The sequence below is a fragment of the Elephantulus edwardii genome, unplaced genomic scaffold (genome assembly GCF_000299155.1).
Source record: "Elephantulus edwardii isolate Elephantulus edwardi_28Jun2011 unplaced genomic scaffold, EleEdw1.0 scaffold00081, whole genome shotgun sequence".
Classification (NCBI taxonomy): Eukaryota; Metazoa; Chordata; class Mammalia; order Macroscelidea; family Macroscelididae; genus Elephantulus; species Elephantulus edwardii.
Window position 1 is genome coordinate 13818346 of NW_006399831.1, and position 20500 is coordinate 13838845.

Genomic DNA, 20500 nt, shown 5'->3' on the forward strand with positions numbered 1-20500 from the left:
TCCAAAAAGAAAATCTGATCAGGCGTTACATGTGTGACAATAATACGGGTGCATTTCAGGGTGGGCTGAAGAAGAAAATATTCTACTATGAATAAGAAAGGAAAATTCACAGACTTTGATTCCAAGATCTGGACGTTTAGGGTCACAGTGGACATCCCAGTTACTTGGGCTAATAAAGTGCCATGTGTTTCTCTTAAAAAAAAAAAGAAGACAACATTGGTAGCTTGAATCCATCCCATGATGATGTGGATAAAAGGTTTGGCCCTTGGCTTCTCTGTAATCTCAGCCATTGAAAAGCCTGTGGCACACAGTTCTCTGAATACACAGGATCACCAGAAGCTGAAATCAGTTCAGTAGCAATGTGTATGGTTGTTACCTTAATGGATTATGCACCTTTAAGGTTCTTTTCAACACCATCTAATGTGATTGATGCGTACTTTTCAAAAGAGATATACGAAAGGATTAATAGTAAGAAATGCCTTAAAGAAAATTGTAAGTTTAAAAAATATAGTGTCTGGGTTTTCCCTTTTTGAATTGTCTTTATACAAATTGAGACTTAAATCAGCACTGGCAGAAGACTTGTCAACATTCATTAGCTTGTGCCTTGACAGTGAGCTTCCAGTGTGTAGGTGGCACCATGGCAAACGTGAATTAGCATAGCCTTGAATTAATATGACAACACTGACCTTTTAGAGAGTCTAAATTCAATTCTAGTGAAAACATTTATATTGATGATCACAATACTCTTAAGGAGAATTCTAAGCATATGTACAGATGCTAATACTGTCATTCCATTTTACATAGCCACAGATTATATGTCTTCCAGTCTTAACTCTATCAAATTTCACTAATTGTCTTGAGTGGCAGTAGTGCAAAAAGCAAGCTATCTAACTAGCTGTTCTTGTTAGTTGATGTTGAGTTCATCCTAACTTACGATGACCCATGTATGCAGAATAGAATTACTCCATAAAAGGTTTTGTTTTTATGTTCTTTTGTGTTTTAGGTAAATGTTTACACAGAAAATTAGGCTTCTCTTTAACAGTTCTTACATAAATTGTTTTGTAACAGGTTACAATTTTCATAATGTGTCAGCACTTTATATTTCCATTCTATGTACTCTTTTTTTCTATTGATCTAGTTTTCTTTCTTTTCTTTGCCTTTTCATCTTTGCTGTTGGCCATTTGGTTTCATGAAGTTGTTTATGAAAGCACATTACTCATAAGTGGTGGTATTATTTAATTTTATAAGCCACTTTACTTGACTGACAGTTGGCCTTTAGAAATAACTTGAGTTTCAAATGTAAAGGTTTTCTTAGGCAATTTTGAGTTTTGTTCTCTGTAAGGTTTTCTAACCAGGATCATCTATGATAGTCTTTGATGGCTAGTGGTAGCCAAACACTATCTAGTTCTTATAGTCTCATGTTAGAGGAGACCATGACTCATGGTGGACCATTAGTGCTCCTTCACTAATATCCTTCATTCTCTTTTGCTCCATAAAAATAGAGTGTAATAGTTACATTTTAGCTACTTATAAGCCTTTTAAGACCTCAGGTGGTGCTCACCAAGTTCGGATGTAAAATATCTGTCTTAATGAACAGTGTTATACCAGTTGACTAAGTTGTCTTTCAAGACTTTGATCTTGTGCCAGTAAACCAATTCCACAAGTTGTTTGGCTATGTGTAGGAAGGCTGTGCTTCCTATGTCCTTTGTTATATATGGATATGCAAAATCATGGGAGAAAAATGGACAGTCTCCTCCTGTGAGATTTACTTCCTCAGAAAAAACCGACTGGAGGAAGGGTGAGCTATGAGTCAAGTCTGGCTTAATGGTATGTAAGAACTATATATATATATATATGTGCAATTAACTTCCTCTGAAAACCTGCCTGAGGGTCAGCTAAGGGTCTGATCTGACTCTGCAATACACAGCAACAACATATCTATAGGGGGCTCTGGTGCCATCCCAAAGACATTTTGAATGCACCAGCTGTTCCACAGGAGAAGGATAAACAGTCTCCTGTGCAATTTACGGTCTCTTAAAATCCATTGGAGAGTCAGCTATGAGTTGGTTCTGATTCAATAGCACAAAACAGCAGCTATATCTATTTACCTATCTTATCTATATATATATCTGAGGAGGACCTGAAGCACTTGCTGCAGAAGGTCGAGGACTGCAGCCTTCAGTATGGATTGAAGCTCAACATCAAGAAAAATAGATTCTCACCACTGGGCCAATTGGCAGCATCAGTATGGATGGTGAAGAGATTTGAGTTGTTGACAGTTTTAGTTTGCTTGGCTCCACAATCAACACTCTTGGTACCATCAGCCAGGAAATCAAGAGATGAATTGCATTGAGAAAGTCAGCTGTCAGTGACCTCTCCCGAGTACTGAAGAGCAACAAAGTCAGGCTGGAGACTAAGGTGCATCTGATCCGGGTCATACTCTTTACAATTGCATACTATGTGTCATAGCACTGGACAGTGACTAGGGATAATAGAAAGAGAATTGATGCCTTTGAACTGCGGTGCTGGGGAAGAGTATTGATTATACCATGGACTGCTAGGAGAACAAATGGGTTCATCCTGGAGAGGGTGAAACCGGGCTGCTCATTGGAGGCAGAGATTCTGAACCTTCGTCTGACATATTATGGGCATGTTGCAAGGATGGACCAGTCCTTGGAGAAGGGCATCATGTTTGGGAGAGTGGAGGAACTACACAGGAGATGAAGACCCTTGATAAGATGGATCGATTCAGTGATTGGGGTAATGGGAGTAGGTATGTCAGAGACAGTGAGTTTGGCACAGAATAGAACCGGGTTTGAGACTCTTGTATATAGGTTCACTATGAGTAGCAAGCGACTGACGGCACATAACATCAACAAAACCAACAACTATGTATGTATATGTGTGTCACACACAGAGAAAGAGAGAACACACAAATAAGTATGCATATATGTCTGGAGATAGACCTGTGTGCGTTTATACTTGCGTATGCTGTCTTATAAGTAACTAGCTACTTAACCACACTTTTTAAAAAATTATTTTTGGCTCTTGTTGCTCTAAGGGTTTTCAAAGCTGTGACATTTTGGAAGCAGATCTTTATGCCTGTCTCCAGAGATGGCATTGGGTGGGTTCTTTGCTGACCTAATAGTCAGGTCCTTTACCATTTGCACCATCTACTGACTCTTCCTGGAGCTCTGTTCTATGATTCACATGTCAGAATAAGTTACTTCTGACTCAACAGCAATGAGTTTTTGAGTTGAGCAACTCAACCAGGTGATGGCAAGATTCTGATCTGTGTCTATGTTTCTTTCTCCAGATTTCATCAGAAGTTTAAGTATAATTACACCTTCTGATCAGACAGTTGAAAAGGCCAAAGGGGAAACTGCCTATATGCCATGCAAATTTACTCTTGATCCAGAAGACCAAGGACCACTGGATATAGAGTGGCTGCTCTCACCATCTGATAATCAGAAGGTGGATCAAGTGGTAAGTTGGATAAGGATTTGCTCATTCAGCAGATTCTTGGGGATCTTGATTATTGTGTGCATTGTGCTGATCACCTGAGTGGGCACAGGGGGGAAAAAGCTTCAGGCTCCTTGGATTTTTATTCTGAGTGAGGAAGATCCTCACTCGTGAATTGTGAGGAGTGATCTAAATTACCTAGCATGTCACAGTAAGAAGAGGTTGCTGGACTTGACAAAGAGGAACTTCTAAGCTAAGCTTACAAGAATCTAGTTATGGAAATGTGTTTGAAGTGGGCTGTAGGATGGGATAGTGAGGATAATATGGAATATGCATGTTAGGAAGTGTGACAGGAATGCAAATAGTGTATTAGGGGACTGAGAATAAGCTACACTTTTTTAAATGTTGGGTAGAAATGATTTTTAATTTTTGTACAAGCATTCTATTATGGAAATTGTCTTTAAATGTAATGCAGTATAATAAATTAATATTGAAGTCTTGTTTTATATATTTATATTTCTATAAAAATCCTGTACAGTGAATTGATGAAATAAAACAAGTCTTTAAATCCTAGAAAGAACATGCAAATAATAAATTCTTTGTTATACCTGTCAAAAAAAAAAATCCTAGAAAGAACATAAAATATTTAATCTTAAAATTTTTAATTACTAAAATATTGTTATAGATGTTTCCCTAGTTATAAATAATTAGAATCCATTGTAAAATCTTGATAAACCAACAAATGTCACAATTTTTCTTTTAATATTAGAATATTTCATTTTATATTGAATGTTGCACATTGATCTGATACAGTTAATTGAAAAAGTTAAATTATGTTGCACATGGATAGAAAATATTTAAGGTTTAGATATGTATAAAATATATATTTATTTTTATTTTTACTTATTGTTTATATACAATTGAACACCAAGAGAGGGAGCTCTAGTGGCAAGAAGGTGTGCTGCAGTCCCGAAGGCTCACAGTTTGAAGCCACCAGCTGCTCTGTGGAGAAGGATGGGCAGTCTCCTCCCAGGCGATTAACTCCCTCTGAAAACCTGGAGGATCAGCTGTGCGTGGTTCTGAACCTACAGTACGCATCACCAACAACATTATGTTGAATCTGACTCACGGTGACCCATTGAAGGCTGTAAATCTTTATGGAAGCCAGCTGCTACATATTTCTCCCATAGAGCAGTTGGTAGTTTCTGACTACTGACTTCAGTTTATAATTGAACTCGGTAACCTCTGTGCGCCAGCATATCTTCATCTAAAAGTAGAAATTAATTTAAAAATTCAAATCTTCCCATTTAGTGTTGAAAGGTTTCAGATCAAAGCCAAGAAGCATGCTGACATAAAAACATTTCTCAGAGTTTATTGCGCACAGGGCTGCTCAGCAAGGGGAGTAGCACTGGGGGTTAGGCTTAAGGGGTTTATATAGGGTCATTACAGTGGTTCCTTTGGGCATAAAGTTTCTGGTCTTGGGAAACTGGTTCTGGGAAATGTCCTGACATAGGATTTCTGAGTTCTGGTTTCAGAAAAACGTCCTGACATAGGATTTTCTGAGTTCTGGTTTTGGAAAATATCCTGACGTGGGATTTTTTAGTTGCACTTTAACCTCCATTTTGATTTTTAACCTAACAAGTGTCATTTGAAGGAAACTTCAGAAAGTACTTTCCCACTTGAGTGGCTGTGGCCACTCCCTGCAGGGACACACCTGTGCCCTGATTCTGATACCAGGAACTTCCTTCTGCTTGTGAAATACCTGCAGCCCGATCCATTCTGTTCACTTTTCTCCTTTCTCTCTTTGTGGAATATAGGCGCTTACCTGAGAGGTGAAGCTTAGGAGGTACGTTAGGGGCACAGGTCCTAGGTAATTTTGACTAAAGCAAGCATAGTCTAGACATTTTACAAACAGTGGTAACAAATGCATTTGAAGATTTGAATTCAGATACCTCTGCCTCCCACACTTGATCTTTTATTATCTTTTGCACTGTCCTGTACTGCCACTCATGTTTGTTTTCTGAACGTCAGTTTTCCCATGTGCAAAATGAAAACAATCATATATACTTGACAGGGTTTTAAGTAAAATCTTATATGCTCAATATTTTGTGATCTTAAAAGAGAATAGAAAGGTTAGAAAGAATGTTAGCACAGTATGTTAAGTCAGATCTGTCAGGTTTGCATCTTAGCTGTGTGACTTTGCAACAGGGGTTGCTGTGCAGTAACCACAACTTTCCCTCTCATCCGGAATGTTAGATGTGGACAGTGTTCACTTTGTAGAGTTGTCAAAAATGAAGCTATGTAAAATTGTCTAGTAAATAAATGTTAGTTCCTCATTTTTTACCTACTCTTTAAAATCTATTTTCTTGAGAAAATACTGTGGTGAACTACAAAATAATTAACATTGTTTTGTGTCATCAAGTCTGAACCACCTCACAGTTGACCATGCAGTGGGTTTTCAGTCAGTAAATCCCCGGAAGAGATTACTATCCTTTTCCCATGGAGCAGTGGATGGATTAAAATTGCTTGCCTTTGGTATTTGTAAAAAGGGCAAGGGCCACATGGGGACAGCCATATCTTACCTTTACCAACTTCACAAAGGGGAACTGTCGTCTGTGCTCCCATACCATTTTCTACTCACCTTAGTACCAGTCTTACTGCCTTGCTGGATCCAAAATCTGATGTGATAGCTCACAGACCACACAGAAACCATATTGGGGAAGCCACAAAGGTTATAATCCAGGTTAGTAGCAAAATACAGTTATACCTCTTCAAAATGTGCATACAGACACCTCAGCCTTGAGCCTCACAGCTTTTAACCAGTGTTAAAATGTTCTCCGTCTTGCCAATATTGACCCCCTCCGCAAATTGTCCAACAAATTTGCGCAATGGCTCTTAGCTTTCCTTCTGTCCATGGGGAGGGGTAGCAGTCAGCTCCTTCTCATGTCAGGTGTCTGTGGTCTGCTGTTGCTGCTGCTGCTGCTGCCATAGGTGTAGCTGGAGCAAGAATGTCTGGTGCTGAAGGGCACCGTACATTTCCTTGCTTCTTCACTTGTGTGGAAGGTCTGATCTGTTTCTGGAGCTGCTCAGTTTGTTGGTGAGCCTAGCCATATCCCCTTGTGGTTAGGCAAACATAGCCTATTTGCATATTCCCATTTGTCCTCATGGGTAAGCCATATTAAAGGGCTAGGAAAGTCATATTGAAAGGCAAACTCCACAAGATTGCAGTACAGCTTACCACTAGGCAAACATTTCTCCAGTTAACATTAGGAAGATATTTATCAGATATTCCTTAAAAGACTTCCTCAATGTGTGTGCCTTGTAAAAACAAACATGAGGAATCCTTTGAACCAAGCATGAGAGATTGAAAATAAAAGAGATTGAACCTAATGACTTTATAAAAATAACTAATCAGTAATCAATAGAACAAATCACTGATCAATAGAACAAGATATAGTAACCTTGTTTGAGGAGTTTTTGCTGTTTGCAAGTGGATTTGGCATAGAGGTGGAGCAAATAACAACTTAAATTCACATAATATGATGACTTTTCAACTGTTCTTTTATTCCTTTAGTAAATTTGTAGTACATTCTAGATACAGACACTTAAAATAGTAATCAAAAAGATTGTCAGGGTACTAAGGATAGTCAGCCTTGTAAGGAAAATTAAGATACAGAAAATAACTCTGTCCCCATCTTCAGGATGTTTCTATAGACATGAATGTCGTGGTGGTTGTTGTTATGTGCCATAACAACAACGCAAGCGACTCATAGCGGCCCTATGTACAAGAGCCCTAAACGCTGTTCTATCCTGTGCCAACCTCGCCGTCTCAAACACTCATTCCCGCCACTCCACTCACAGAATCGATCCATCTCATAGAGGGTCTTCCTCTCCTGCACCGTCCCTTAACTCTCCCAAACATGATGTTCCTCTCCAAGGACCAGTCCCTCCTTGCAACATGCCCAAATTATGTCAGACGAAGCTTCAGAATCCTTGACTCCAAGGAGCATTCTGGCTTTGCCCTCTCCAGGACAAACCTGTTTGTTCTCCTAGCAGTCCATGGTATATTCAACACTCTTCTCCAGCACCACACCTCAAAGGCATCAATTCTCTTTCTGTCATCCCTGTTCACTGTCCAGCTCTCTGATGCATAGCACATAAATGCGAAGACTATAGACATACTCTGTAGATAAGACATTTAATCTGATCGTACCACCCATAATTAACATCTCTGATAAAACATTATTTGCTGATGTAGGCATGTTTCCTGAGCTTGGCACCACTGCTCTTTTTGTCTCTTTGTTTCATATCACCAGGATGAAGGATTTCAGTAGCAAGTATGCAAAAATTATAAAATATGTATGGTTACTGATGGTTTAAAAATAACTATTAAATTTTTTTCCCCAAGCCTTTTTTCCCCCTCCTAAATTAATATTTTGTTGTCTTTTCATTCATGATTTACACCGTACTCATGGTTCCCTTTCAACAATTTCTATACAAGTCATTCAGTGACATGGGTTATAATCTTCACAGTGCTATTTTTCTGTTCTTCCATTTGAATCTAAGTCATGTTTAGCGCAGATTTTCCTTTCTAAGTCTGGCCTTCTCATATTTCCATCAAAATTTAAAAACAGAACCCTAAAACTTCCTTCTCATGATTTAATTCTAACTCATAGCAACCCACCAGAACAGAGTAACACTGTCTTATACAATTTCCAAGGCCACAGACCTTTATGGAAGCACATTACCTCATCTTTCACCCATAGAGCGGCTAGTAGGTCTCTTAGTCACAGAAGAGCCTTTGAAATAGGTTCAGCATGAGTATATATATCTTGGGAAGGGGTTTTTTGTTTTGTGGGTTTTTTTTTTATTTTTTGGTTTTGGGGGTTTTTTTTAAATGTAATTTTTATCAGAGTCTAAGGACTCGCTGCTTGCCAAGTGGATAGAGATTTGTACTGCCAACCCAAAAACATGCAGTTCAGATCCACTAGCTGCTCTGCAGGAAACAGATGGACAGTATCCTTCTTTGCATTTATTGCCTCTAAAAAACCTGATGTGGAGGTCAGCTTTGATTTGAGATAGTTCTAACTTAATGACAATGATGAGTTTGAGGCTATTTGGCATTTATCAGAATCTAGAATCCTCACTCCTGATAAGACAAAAAGATTGCCATTTCTCCCTCTTCAGTACCACTAGTAAATGTGGAATAGAGAATTTACTTGTGAAGTGGGGTTAAGCCTCTGGAGTGGGGTTAAGCTTGATCACATGCTTGATTGAGCCTATGAAACAAAAAACTAATTTATTGCCCATGAATCAGAACCTACTCATAGCTGATTCTCCTTTGGTTTCCCAGAGCTGTAAATTACAGAGGAGATTGCCCTCCTTTCTCCTAAGAAGCAGGGGTAGATTTTAGACTGCAGAAGCTCAGCCTTTGGGTGAGTAGTACAGCTCCTTATGGATTATGCTACTAGAGCAGCCTGTAAGACACTTGGAAATGAGAAAACCAATTGCTTCAAGTCAGTTCCAGCTCATGGCAACTCCATGTGTATCAGAGTGGCATTGTATTCCATAAGGGTTTTTAGTGATTGATTTCTCAGTAGATTTGTGGGAACTTCCAGCATTTCTATTAATAACCAAGCACATTCACGATTATCACTTCCAGGGGTTTCCAGAAAAATAGAATGTATGGGGAATTAGCAGAGTTGAGTTTTAATCATTGCAAGTCTTGATTTCTCCAATTAAATTGAGTTTTGAGCTGTATGTAAGGATTACACTGATCTCTTTCTTTCCATTTATTTTTTTCCTTTTATGTTTGGGTAATTGCATTTTCTTATTCTTGTTCTGTTTCTTTATTTTTTTCTCTTTTTCTTCAGAATACTTTGTATTAAAATTTACTTATTTTTATCATTTAATTGTGATTTGGGTGAATGTTTACAGAACATTTAGTTTCTCATTCAATAATTTATACACATTTTCTCTTTTTTCTTGTTTGGCTTGGTGGGTGGTTTCACCCTTCTTTTTATTTTTTTTCTTTTAGATTATTTTATATTCTGGAGACAAAATTTATGATAACTACTATCCAGACCTGAAAGGACGAGTACATTTCACAAGTAATGATCTCAAATCTGGTGATGCATCAATAAATGTCACAAATTTACAGTTATCAGATATTGGCACGTATCAGTGCAAAGTGAAAAAAGCTCCTGGTGTTGGAAATCAGAAGATTCAGCTGACAGTACTTGGTAAGTTGTTTGTAGTATTGTTACTTATTAATTAAATGACTGGTCACAGCATTTTAGTGGCAACATTCATATAAGATAAAAGCTTAATTTATTAGAGTAATAATTTTAAACACATGAATTGAAGTATCTCTAATGTCCTCAAATAAAAGAAACTTAAAACGGCATACTTTATGGGTAGGAATAGTAAGACTGATCAGCTTTTTTTATCACATTTATAAAAGAGTTTAAAAGTAGATTGCCTAGCATCATCTGTGATGATACGACCCGGAAGTCTTAATATTTTCACTTTGAGATATTCTTAAATGTTGTAGTTCATAAATTCACTTCTACATTTTTATTGTGATACATTTTCCCACAAATACATAATGGCTGCAGTGGAGAGAAAACATAGCTATGTTGTTCTCTAATTGATGATGGCAAATTTACTGATTCTTCCCTTTTATTTTGGGGAGAACTGAGAGACCCACTTTATATAGGAAATGTTGGTTTTAATTGTGTTAGTATTCTCTGGAAATGATTAACCAAGTCTGCTCTCCCCACATAAACTTTTTCCTCATTCCTTTTGCTGTAGATAACTGATTAGGTGTGGAGTAGAAAAGTATTTAAATGTCTGGAGAGTCATTCCAGAGTCATTGAGAAAAGTGTTTTGCTTTCTTTTCCCCCTAAAGAATGAATTTCTGACCAGCTTGGCATGGGAACATTACCTGTTTTAGCACTCTGCAGTGGCAGCTTCTGATACTGCCTTGGTTGCTGCCTCTGGCTGGCAGGACACTCCATCTCAAATGGCACTGGATCAGAATGTTTCCTATAGTATTGAAATCAGTGAGCCTGGACAAGGAATTAGCAAAAGAAGTATGATGACATTAGAAAGATTGTTCTTAGTTATAAAATGATGCTATCACAGAAATACCACTGGTGGATGGCTTTAATAAACATGTTAATTCTGTCACCTTATATTTGGAGTCTAGAAGTTCAAGTGAAGTAACTTTTTTTTTAAAATTAATAAGTGTGTGTTGTTGTTAAGTGCCAGTAAGTCTCTTCTAGCTCATAGTAAACCTCTACACAATGGAACTATCACACTCGAGCATCTTGTGCAATTCTTGGAATCGTTGCTATATTCTAACCCATTGGCAGTCTATCTTGTTAAGCATCTTCCTATTTGCTGATTCCTTACCAGATAACAATGCCTTGTCAGGGACTGGTCCCTTTGATATGCCCCCAAATTATGTTAATCGGAGTCTTCGCTTCTAAGGAAAATTCTGGCTAAATTTTTTTTCAAGATAGAATTAATTGTTCTTGCAAAAGTCCATGATACTATCAGTCTGTGTTATTGTCAACACCACAATTCAAAAGCATCATTCTTAGGTCTTGTTTATTCCTTGTCCATGAGATAATTAAAAATACCGTAGCTTGGATCAGGCACACGTTAGTCCTCAAAGTGACACCTTTGCTTTTTTGGCACTCTTAACAAGGTATTTTTGCAGCAGATATGCTGAAGGCCTTGTGCCATTTAATTTCTTCATAACTGCATATATGCAGTGAATATATCAGCAGGTGAAAATGTAACAACTGCTCTGGCTCATCTCATACCCAAGAATACTTGAGAATATGATTCTGAATATACCTTTCAGCACTTGCTTGCCTAGGAATATGCAGTCTTAACTGGCGCATGACAGATTACACATGTCTAAATACATGATTATATATATGTGTTTTTTAGAATTATTTACATGAAACCACTGCTTGATGGGACATCTGTACCAAAATAAAAGCAATTGGTATCAAATCCCAGAAGAACAGTAGACAAGCATCATGATCTGTGTATGTTGCTGGATTCCATAGGACCAGGTTCCAGGTTTAATTTCTGGTCCCAACTGAAGGAATCATTGCCACATAAGACAATGACTCTACCTTTAGATATTCCAGCAGATAGCCCAAAAGTAGGCCAGATTGGGTACTGATTGCATATGAGATGGCAAAATGTACTCTTGTGACAACATCTTTGACTGCTCAAAAGGCGATTTGGCCCTTTTAAATAAACTTCATAACCCCCCATCTGATTCCTCAGAATGATTAAGTGGGAAGCACTTTGTGAATGCCAACTGCTGTGGTTAAACCTATAGATTACCATAGCTAAGCAAGCCGTAAATGAAATTTACAGAAGGGAGAAAAGGTTAAGTTTAAAAGACCATGGAAGCAGAGGATTACTGAGGGGAAAGTAGCCAAGAAATGTTTGTGTTAGTTTTAACCGCCCACCCTCCCTGCCATTAAAAATAAACCTAAAACACAAACTTGCCCTTGAGTCAGTTGTGACTCATGATGTGCCACAGTCCTGTGTTCACAGGATTTTTCAATGATTGTGACCTTGTAGAAGTTGATTGGTAGTGCTTTGTTCTAATGTGCCTTTCAGGGATTCAAACCACCAGCTTTTTGGTTAGTAACTGAACATATTTGCCACCCCAAAAGTCTTGTTTCTGTCCAGGATGACTCCCCAAGGCCACCTCAGAGTTTGGAGAACGACTCTACCTTGCTCTCTTCCATCTTGTCAGATGAATCCTGGCAGAAACTCACTTGTTTTTTTTAAGATCCTGCTAACATTGCCCAGAAATTATGCCTGGATAATCTGGGAGAAAGATGAGTACCCTCCAGTGACCTATTGAAATAACAATTCATTGGCATTTTCATTTGGTTCATTATGAGTTGCTGAGTACTTGATTCTTTTGTGAAAAATCTGAGGGAGATGTGATCATAAAGTTGAGCTCCTGTGATCAGTGTGGCCATGAATCCACTGTGTTTTAATCAATTATGGTTGTGTTGCTCTAGCTTCTCCATCGGCCAGAGCCTGTTCTACTCTTTTGGATATACCAAAAAGGTCAGGGTATGTGCTTAATAAAGTGGTGGTGATAACAAACAAAGCAGAATTGATTGAGGATTAATACCAGTTCTGTGCTCTGGAGCTCTGAAAAGATTTGTTAAGACCATAGATCATAAACAGACTGAGCTGTTCAGACAGTTAAAATGGTTTCCTTGATGTAAGGAATGTGTATCCAGCCTACCAGAACACAGTGGTGGCGGCAGCAGGTATGCTGAAGGTCCTGAAGCAGCTACGTTGGTATAGGAAGTGTATTTTTCCTTCCACTCCCTATTTTGATGTAAGTTTAGATTTACATATAAATAACAAAAGTAATAGTGTTTCCTGTATACTCATTATCCTTTTTTCCCCTCTTTGACAAACAGAATTTTTTTTCTTACTGTTTAGGAGACTAGAATGCCAAATTGAGGATGCCTCCTATCTCTGTGGCTGTGGAAGAAAAGCTCTTGTTTCCTTCAGCATCTGTAGGCCAGAGATTCCTTAAAGAGTCCTATGTGTCTTGATCTCCCCTGACATCAAAGAGTTTCTTAGCACATAGGGCCCAAGGACGCACTCCACTCCTGCCAACTATTTCTTGTTGGTTTTGCGATCCCCTGTCATTACCCATTTTCACAGTTGCTTTTAGGTGTTGTCAGGTCACTTCTGATTCATAATGACCTTACTTACAGCAGAATGAAACACTGCTGTGTCATCTTTATAATGTCTGCTATATAAGGAGCATATCATTACTAAATTAGTGCAAGTATGATGAGACAGTCATGTTCCCTTACCTGGGAAGGACAGTTGGCTGTACTAATGATTATGGATTAAATATGCAGAGGATAATGGTCAGCTGTTCTGGAAGCTCAAGCCACAGAAACATTTAGGAGATAAGGCTTAATTTTCCTTTGTGGTTTTTATCTTTCTCTCTTCTCTGTTTTAATAAAATGACTTAGGAGCTAATTTTCCTAGTAATGCAGTTTTTGGGGTTGAACATTTAGACTTGTATGGTCTCTTCCTAATTAAAAACAAGTGAGCTGCTCCAAAGTGACACTGGGAAACCAGTAGTGGTAAAATTTTGTTGTTACGATTGTGGTTTGTTGAGATCCCAGACCCAGTATAACCTTGAGGTTTTATAATAGCTATTTTAATATTGTTACATTAGATGTCTTTGGTATATGGGATAAGAGAATTTTCAGTAGAAAGGCTCACAGTTAGAATACTAATAGGTGCTTGATGTGTAGAGTCTTGTTTTAATATCTCCTTTACTGTTCTTTCTATGTGGTATCAAATTGTAATTGACTACAATTCTGTGGTTAGCTACACTAACCAGGTAGCTCAGCAATTCCCAAAAGAAAGGAAAAGATAATCCCAAAGGAAAGCAAAAGATGTACATGAGTGTGCCTGAGTGACAATGCAGTAGATTCTTTGTAGTCCAGAACAGCAAACACAATTTTGTATTTATTCACTATAGTGAAAAAATTAATCTGTACAGATAGAAAAAATTTAAACCAGCCCACATTGAAAAAAGAGAAGCAGTTCTGATATTTTTCACATTGCAAAAACAGACTGAAAAGCCAGCTGCAAAATTTGTAAGAAACACCACTTCCCCTAGGTTGTAGAGAAGCTGTAAAACATGGGACTACTGATGGCTTACAAATGGCATCTCCAGACTCATTTATCTCTGTTCATCCTATGTTAGTGATACTCAGTTTCTAGACTTGCCCTTATCTCGTCACAATTGCTAAACTTGTCCATTGTCTCTCCACAACACCCCACCTTTCTTTAATCCTTGCTTCTCCTCATTCCATCCCAGAAACAGCATCTGATTCCCACTTCCCTTAGATTCTCTTCAAAATGCCATCTGTCTCTTGTCCAAAGGTTTTCTAATTCTTATTTTGCTCTAGTATGTATTTCTAGGTTGTCAGTTTAATTTTAACAGACTTCCTCTTTACTCTTGGTTGATTTGGCTTTAATAATAGTGTAAAAATTGGCTATTTGTTCATGAGTTGATGAATGGAAAGGCAAACTTTTGTTATCATCATTCCCTTTGTTACCATTAAAATGAACAAACTGCTGGTAGAGAGTCAGTGAAAGAATAGAAGACTTAAGATGGGTTGACATAATGACTGCAGCAATGGGTTTTAAACACTGCAGTGATTATGAGGATAGTGCAGGATCAGTCAGGGTTTCATTATCTGTCACAGTAACTTGGCAGCATCTAACAAACAGCTGGCATAGTCATAATCAGCCACAGGGAATCAATCTCAAAGACATACTAATAAGAGAGACTTGCCACAACTGGAGAGGGAAATCAATGGTGACAGCCATGATGAAGCTTCCTTGGGTATTGACTGGGTTAGTGCTTGTCAAAGTGATCATCTGTAGATTAAGATAATCTATTGGATTTATATCACGCCTTAATGAAGTTCAGCAGAGGATATAAGATGACTGAATATTAATTCAGGGTTGAGATTGGATTAATTACAGGAACTGGTGTTAGGATCTGCTCTTCATACATGACACATAACCTCAGATATACCTTTTTATAATATTGCTCTCTAGAAGGTATTGAGTTAATGTAACTATAGATTGCTAACTGGTCTATGCTGCACTAAGCAGATTGTCCCTGTTACTAGAATTATGTATTGTATACCCTCTGATTGATGGTAGCAGCTCCCAGAGGGATGTGACTTGGCACATACTCCCAGAGGGCTACGTGTCAAGCGTGGAATAAAAGAATAGGTAAGGAATGGAAAGGGAAGCTTCTTTGAGCCTTAGCTGGTGAACCCGCATCATCCTTGTGCCCCGTGGAATGGAGGGACACAGAGCTGCGCCTGTTATGTTGCCAGACTCCCTAATGTAATTGCTGCTTGCCTGAGCTCCTTCTTGCCTGTTTTTGTTGGTTAAAGCTAAGTAAATTGGTGCTGAGAACCTACTATGGCTGTTCTTTTTGTTAATTCTGAATGCAGGACAACTGATAATGAATTTGTGTCTGTGTAGCATGCTGTGTGTTCAAAATATTCATTATAAAATGAACACCCTTCTCATATAATGTTACCATTTTCTTCCCCCACAGTTAAACCTTCAGGCACAAAATGCTACATTGATGGATCAGAAGAAATCGGAAATGACTTTAAGCTAAAATGTGAACCAAAAGAAGGTTCACTTCCATTACGATATGAATGGCAGAAATTGTCCAACTCTCAAAAATTGCCCACCTCGTGGTTAGCAGGTACTGCTGAGTTCACAGATTTGTAGGATGGACTGTTGGTTTTAACTTAATGGCTTATGGAGAAAAGTCAGTCAGTCAGTCTCTCTCTCTCTCTCTCTCTCTCCCTCTCCCTCTCCCTCTCCCTCTCTCCCTCTCTCCCTCTCTCAACTGTGGGTGAATGGCAAAATGGTCTCCCTTTTAGATAGAACTATCAGCTGATTCAGTGAATTGATTCAGTCCTCCATAATGATATCTCAGTGTAATATTTATAGAATATAAATAAATAGTATTTCTATGAAGTTTTCACTTTTTAGAATAGTTTTAGTATAGTTAGAAACTTCATGATAGATTTTAGAAATTGATGGTAATCTAAGAAGAAAATGTTTATATTATGAATTTGATACTAACTAAATTGTAATAGGGAGCACTGGTGGCCTACCAGTAAGAAGCTGTGCTATAATGGACCCACCAGCTACGCTGCCAGAGAAGGCCGGGCAGTCTCCTCTCATGCGATTAACTGCCTCTGAAAACCTTTTGGAGGGTTAGCTGAGTCAGTTCTGGCTCAATAGCACAAAATAACAACAATAAATTTAAAAAAGATCTGAATCCTGAGTAATTTACCTAATTAATAATTCATAATGAAAGTAATAGTAATTTAACTGTGGTGTGCTAATTGATGTAGTAGGTGAAACCAATTAGCAGTTGCAACCCTTGAACATTACCTACCCTCTTTCAGTTCTCCACAATGCTGGTCTTAAATAGTTCTCTTGGCATTTTACAAACCATGAGGCCAAACTAGATGATCTAAAATTCTTTCTGACTTTGTTCTATATAATTCTTTCCTAAGGTAGGTATTTGCAAACTCTGCTGCACTAAGAGCCTTTATGGCAGGCAACCCTTTGCATAATCAGATGTGGCATTTAGTGAGTTGATATAGTATATAAAGATGGATTTTTCCCACTCTCTTCCTCACTATAGATATGAACTCCCCTGTTATATCTGTGAAAAATGCTACTACTGAGTATTCTGGGTCATACGTTTGTACAGTCCAGAACAGAGTGGGCATCGACAAGTGCACCCTACACCTGGAAGTTGTTCCTCGTGAGTATCTTGATCTTTTCCTCAGTCTAGCCAGATTAAGGGGATGGTCCTTTTGAGCAAAGCACATTATGACTTGGTTATTATTAGCTTTTCTGAAAATCTGCTGTCAGGGTCCTCTCCAGAGTACTGAAAAGCAACAATGTCAGTCTGGAGACTAAGGTGTGCCTAATCCATGCCATGGTCTTTGCCATTATTTGTTACGCATCAGAGAGCTGGACAGGGACTAAAGATGACAGAAGAAGAATCAATGCCTTTGAGTTGTGGTGCCAGAGAAGAGTTTTTAGCATACCATGGACCACGAAGAAAACAAGTAGGTCTATTTTAGAGAGGGTGAAACCAAGTTTCTCCTTGGAGGTGAGGATTTTAAAGCTCTGTCCCACATACTTTGGGCACATGGTCAGGAGGGACTGGTCCCTGGAGAAGAACATCATGCTCGCAAGAGTGGAGGGACAGTGCAGGAGAGGAAGACCTCAGATGAGATAGATTGATACAGTAACTGGGGTAATGGAGGTTGATTTGTCAGAATCAGTGAGATTGGCTCAAGAGAGGGCAGGCTTCAGAGCTATTGTACATAGGGTAGTATGAGTCACAGGCAACTTAATGGCCCATAACAGCACAACATATGGAAAGAAAAAAAATACATACTGTTATTAATAATATCTTCATTATTGTAGAGATATTTAAGAAGATAAGAGTTGCCAGGTCTATTATTGGGTGCCATATTTAATAATTGTTAAGTGCAAGCAGCACTTAGAACATTTTTACATGCAAAAGAACAAACAAGTATGCCTTGGAGAAAGTGTGACCAGGAAGCAAGGAGGGTGAAGCTTGGTCTCACATATTTTGGGCATGTTGTTAGGAGGACCAGTTTTTGAAGGAGGACATGAGCTCAGAAAGATGGAGGGAAGATCAGTGTAGGAGAGGGAGACCCATAACAAGATGGATTGGTTTGCCAAGTTTTAACAGTGGGCTGAAATATACTGAGATGGTTAGGGTCGCACTGAATAGGTCAAAGTTGAGGTCTCTTGTTCATAGAGTCACAGATGACTCAGTGGCACATAAAATCAGTCTGGACAGCTTTGACTGTGAAAATAATTTATCTTTGTTTTCTTTTTGTGTTTGATGTAGATTCTATGCTTGATTCCCTTACCTGTTAAAAGATTAAATAATTTCTGATTATTGAAAATCAGACTGTCAATGTGTATCCTACCTTCACTGTGAATAATATTTTAACTTAATTATATTCTTATTAACCTCTTATTCTAGCTTCAAATAGAGCTGGAACAATTGCAGGAGCTATTATAGGAACTTTGCTTGCTCTAGTGCTCATTGGTCTTCTTATCTTTTGCTGCCATAAAAAGCGCAGAGAAGAAAAATATGAAAAGGAAGTTCATCATGATATCAGGTAATTAAATAAAATATGTGTTGATGGATGTCTCCCAAATTTATTGTCTTTAAAGCATTGGTTCTCTTAATCATTCAAAGAAAATATTATGCAACGATTTGTTCAAAGCTTTATCTCCTCTTCTCATTTGAAAACTTTTCCTTTCTATTTCAAATGTGAGAATTAGCCACTTTCTCAGATTTCTTGACACTACTTTGTGAACCACTGCAGTATGATTATCTCAAGATGTACCAGCCATCTTTCAATAAATGATAGGTAATAAGAGTTTAAAAAAGAGGGAGCTCTGGTGGCCTAGTGGCAAGAAGCTGCAACTACAATCCCAGAGGTGCACGGTTCGAATCCACCAGATGCTCTGCCAGGGAAGGAGGGGCAATCTCCTCCTGTACCAGTCAGATCTGATTTGATGGTACACGCACACATACACACACAAAAATAATAAAAAAATAAAATTAAAAAAAAAATAAAGAGTTTAAAAAAGAATAAAAGGACACATGTTGATGTTTTCAAGAAGACCTTATATGTGCAATATAGGTAGTTCACAGAACTTCTGCAGTGTGATTTTACTTTCTCAGATGTTCAAAACCTTGGTATCTTAAATAGAAGTGTGCATATGACTTAAATAACATCCTGGAATTTGACATTTTGGTAGATTTGGCAACTTGTGCTTTAAAAATGACCACAATTAACTCAGTTAAATAGTTGCAATGTACTTACGCTTCAATTTCCAATACTTACAAGCCTAACTCTGTAAGCTTGTATACTGTGATGTTAAATAACTTCCATAGCAAAAAGATTTTCTTTCTTTTTTAATGGTAGCCTTACATTTGTGCTTTATCAACTCTTTAAGGTGATACATGAATCTAACCAGTTTGTATACTTAAATTAAGGACAAATGCAAAGTTCATGACTTTGCCACTGTTCTGCTTTGACTTTTTTCCTGGTTCTATATTTTATATAGATGATTATTTTTATATTCTTAGTATATACTAGTAATATGGTATGATATTTTTATCCCATTTCTTACGATAACCTGTTTTACATAACTAGATTTTAAAACGAACAAAGCTCCTATAAAAACCTTGCAGTTTTAACTTGTATTGATTGGGGTTTTCACTTTCCAGGGAAGATGTGCCTCCTCCAAAGAGCCGGACATCCACTGCCAGGAGCTACATTGGCAGCAACCATTCATCCCTGGGATCCATGTCTCCTTCCAACATGGAAGGCTATGCCAAGACTCAGTATAACCAAGTACCAAGTGAAGACTTTGAACGTGCTCCCCAGAGCCCGACTCTCCCACCCACTAAGATAGCTGCCCCTAATCTCAGTAGAATGGGAGCGGTACCTGTGATGATTCCAGCACAGAGCAGGGACGGCTCCATAGTATAGAGCCTGTGCTCTCCATGCTGCTTTTCTTCTTTTGAAATGATGCATACACACCTCTCATGTTCAAAATGTCTTGACCAGATTCAAAAGGTAGCAAGATATTCAAAAGAAGTAATCAGAAACACTTTGGCATTTATTTTTAAAAACTTTGGTTACACTTAAACAGTAAAGACTTTATTAAAGTCACTCACGATAAACTGTACAAAAAAGATTTTCTTCAGGAGAATGATTTGATAAGTTTCCAAATACTGATTCCTAAGATGTAGCACTTTGAATTTGAAACTATAGCTGTAGAAATTGGTAAACTTAAACAGAATACACACTACACTGATAATTGTATTATCTGAAAATGGTACTTTATAATAACTTCAATTCATTCCTGCATGTTTTTCTCATTTAATTTTGGTTCAGTAGTCCCTTTCCAAAATTGGTAAGGAAACTTTCATGGCAAGAATCTTTATATAAATAAATACTTGTTCTTTATTTTGTAGCTTATTTAAAAAACTATTTGGAAAATTTTTAATAGCTCAGAAAAAAACACTAAAATGTTTTTTGAGTAACTAAGACTTTATTATGGAATTTTTAATTATTCATAAACCTGTCTATGAAATAATTTCTTTAATATTGAACCAATAAACTGCTATAGGGCCAGGGACATAGTCAGCTCTTCTATATGCTAAGGTAAAGGAGCCTCTTTTGGGTTCATTTGAAAAAGACTGGGAGTTAGCAGCCTGCAGAGATTAACCCAGTGGTTGTGTAGGATTCTTCTGGTGCATGATCCAAAGCTCTGAGGCAAGAAGCAGTGTTCATGGCAGTGACAAGCCTCATCAAAGAACTAGGTT

At 37.9% G+C, this 20500-nt stretch overlaps 1 protein-coding gene across 1 annotated transcript; it reads left to right on the forward strand.

The window, feature by feature from the left end:
- The first annotated feature begins 359 nt into the window (after positions 1-359).
- Positions 360-19661, forward strand: LOC102874452 (coxsackievirus and adenovirus receptor homolog). The gene is made up of 7 exons (XM_006889825.1): positions 360-492; positions 3317-3486; positions 9500-9704; positions 15635-15790; positions 16748-16870; positions 18137-18275; positions 19397-19661. Exons 1-7 carry the CDS (start codon positions 360-362, stop codon positions 19659-19661), a joined length of 1191 nt encoding a protein of 396 aa, XP_006889887.1.
- The last annotated feature ends 839 nt before the right edge of the window (positions 19662-20500 follow it).

Excerpts from the sequence above, each read along its gene's own strand:
- LOC102874452 (XM_006889825.1), top strand. The coding sequence starts at position 360 with ATGTGTATGGTTGTTACCTTAATGGATTATGCACCTTTAAGGTTCTTT. Across the intron at positions 493-3,316 it reads GAAATGCCTTAAAGAAAATT|ATTTCATCAGAAGTTTAAGT; the intron begins GTAAGTTTAAAA and ends TTCTTTCTCCAG. Across the intron at positions 9,705-15,634 it reads GATTCAGCTGACAGTACTTG|TTAAACCTTCAGGCACAAAA; the intron begins GTAAGTTGTTTG and ends CTTCCCCCACAG.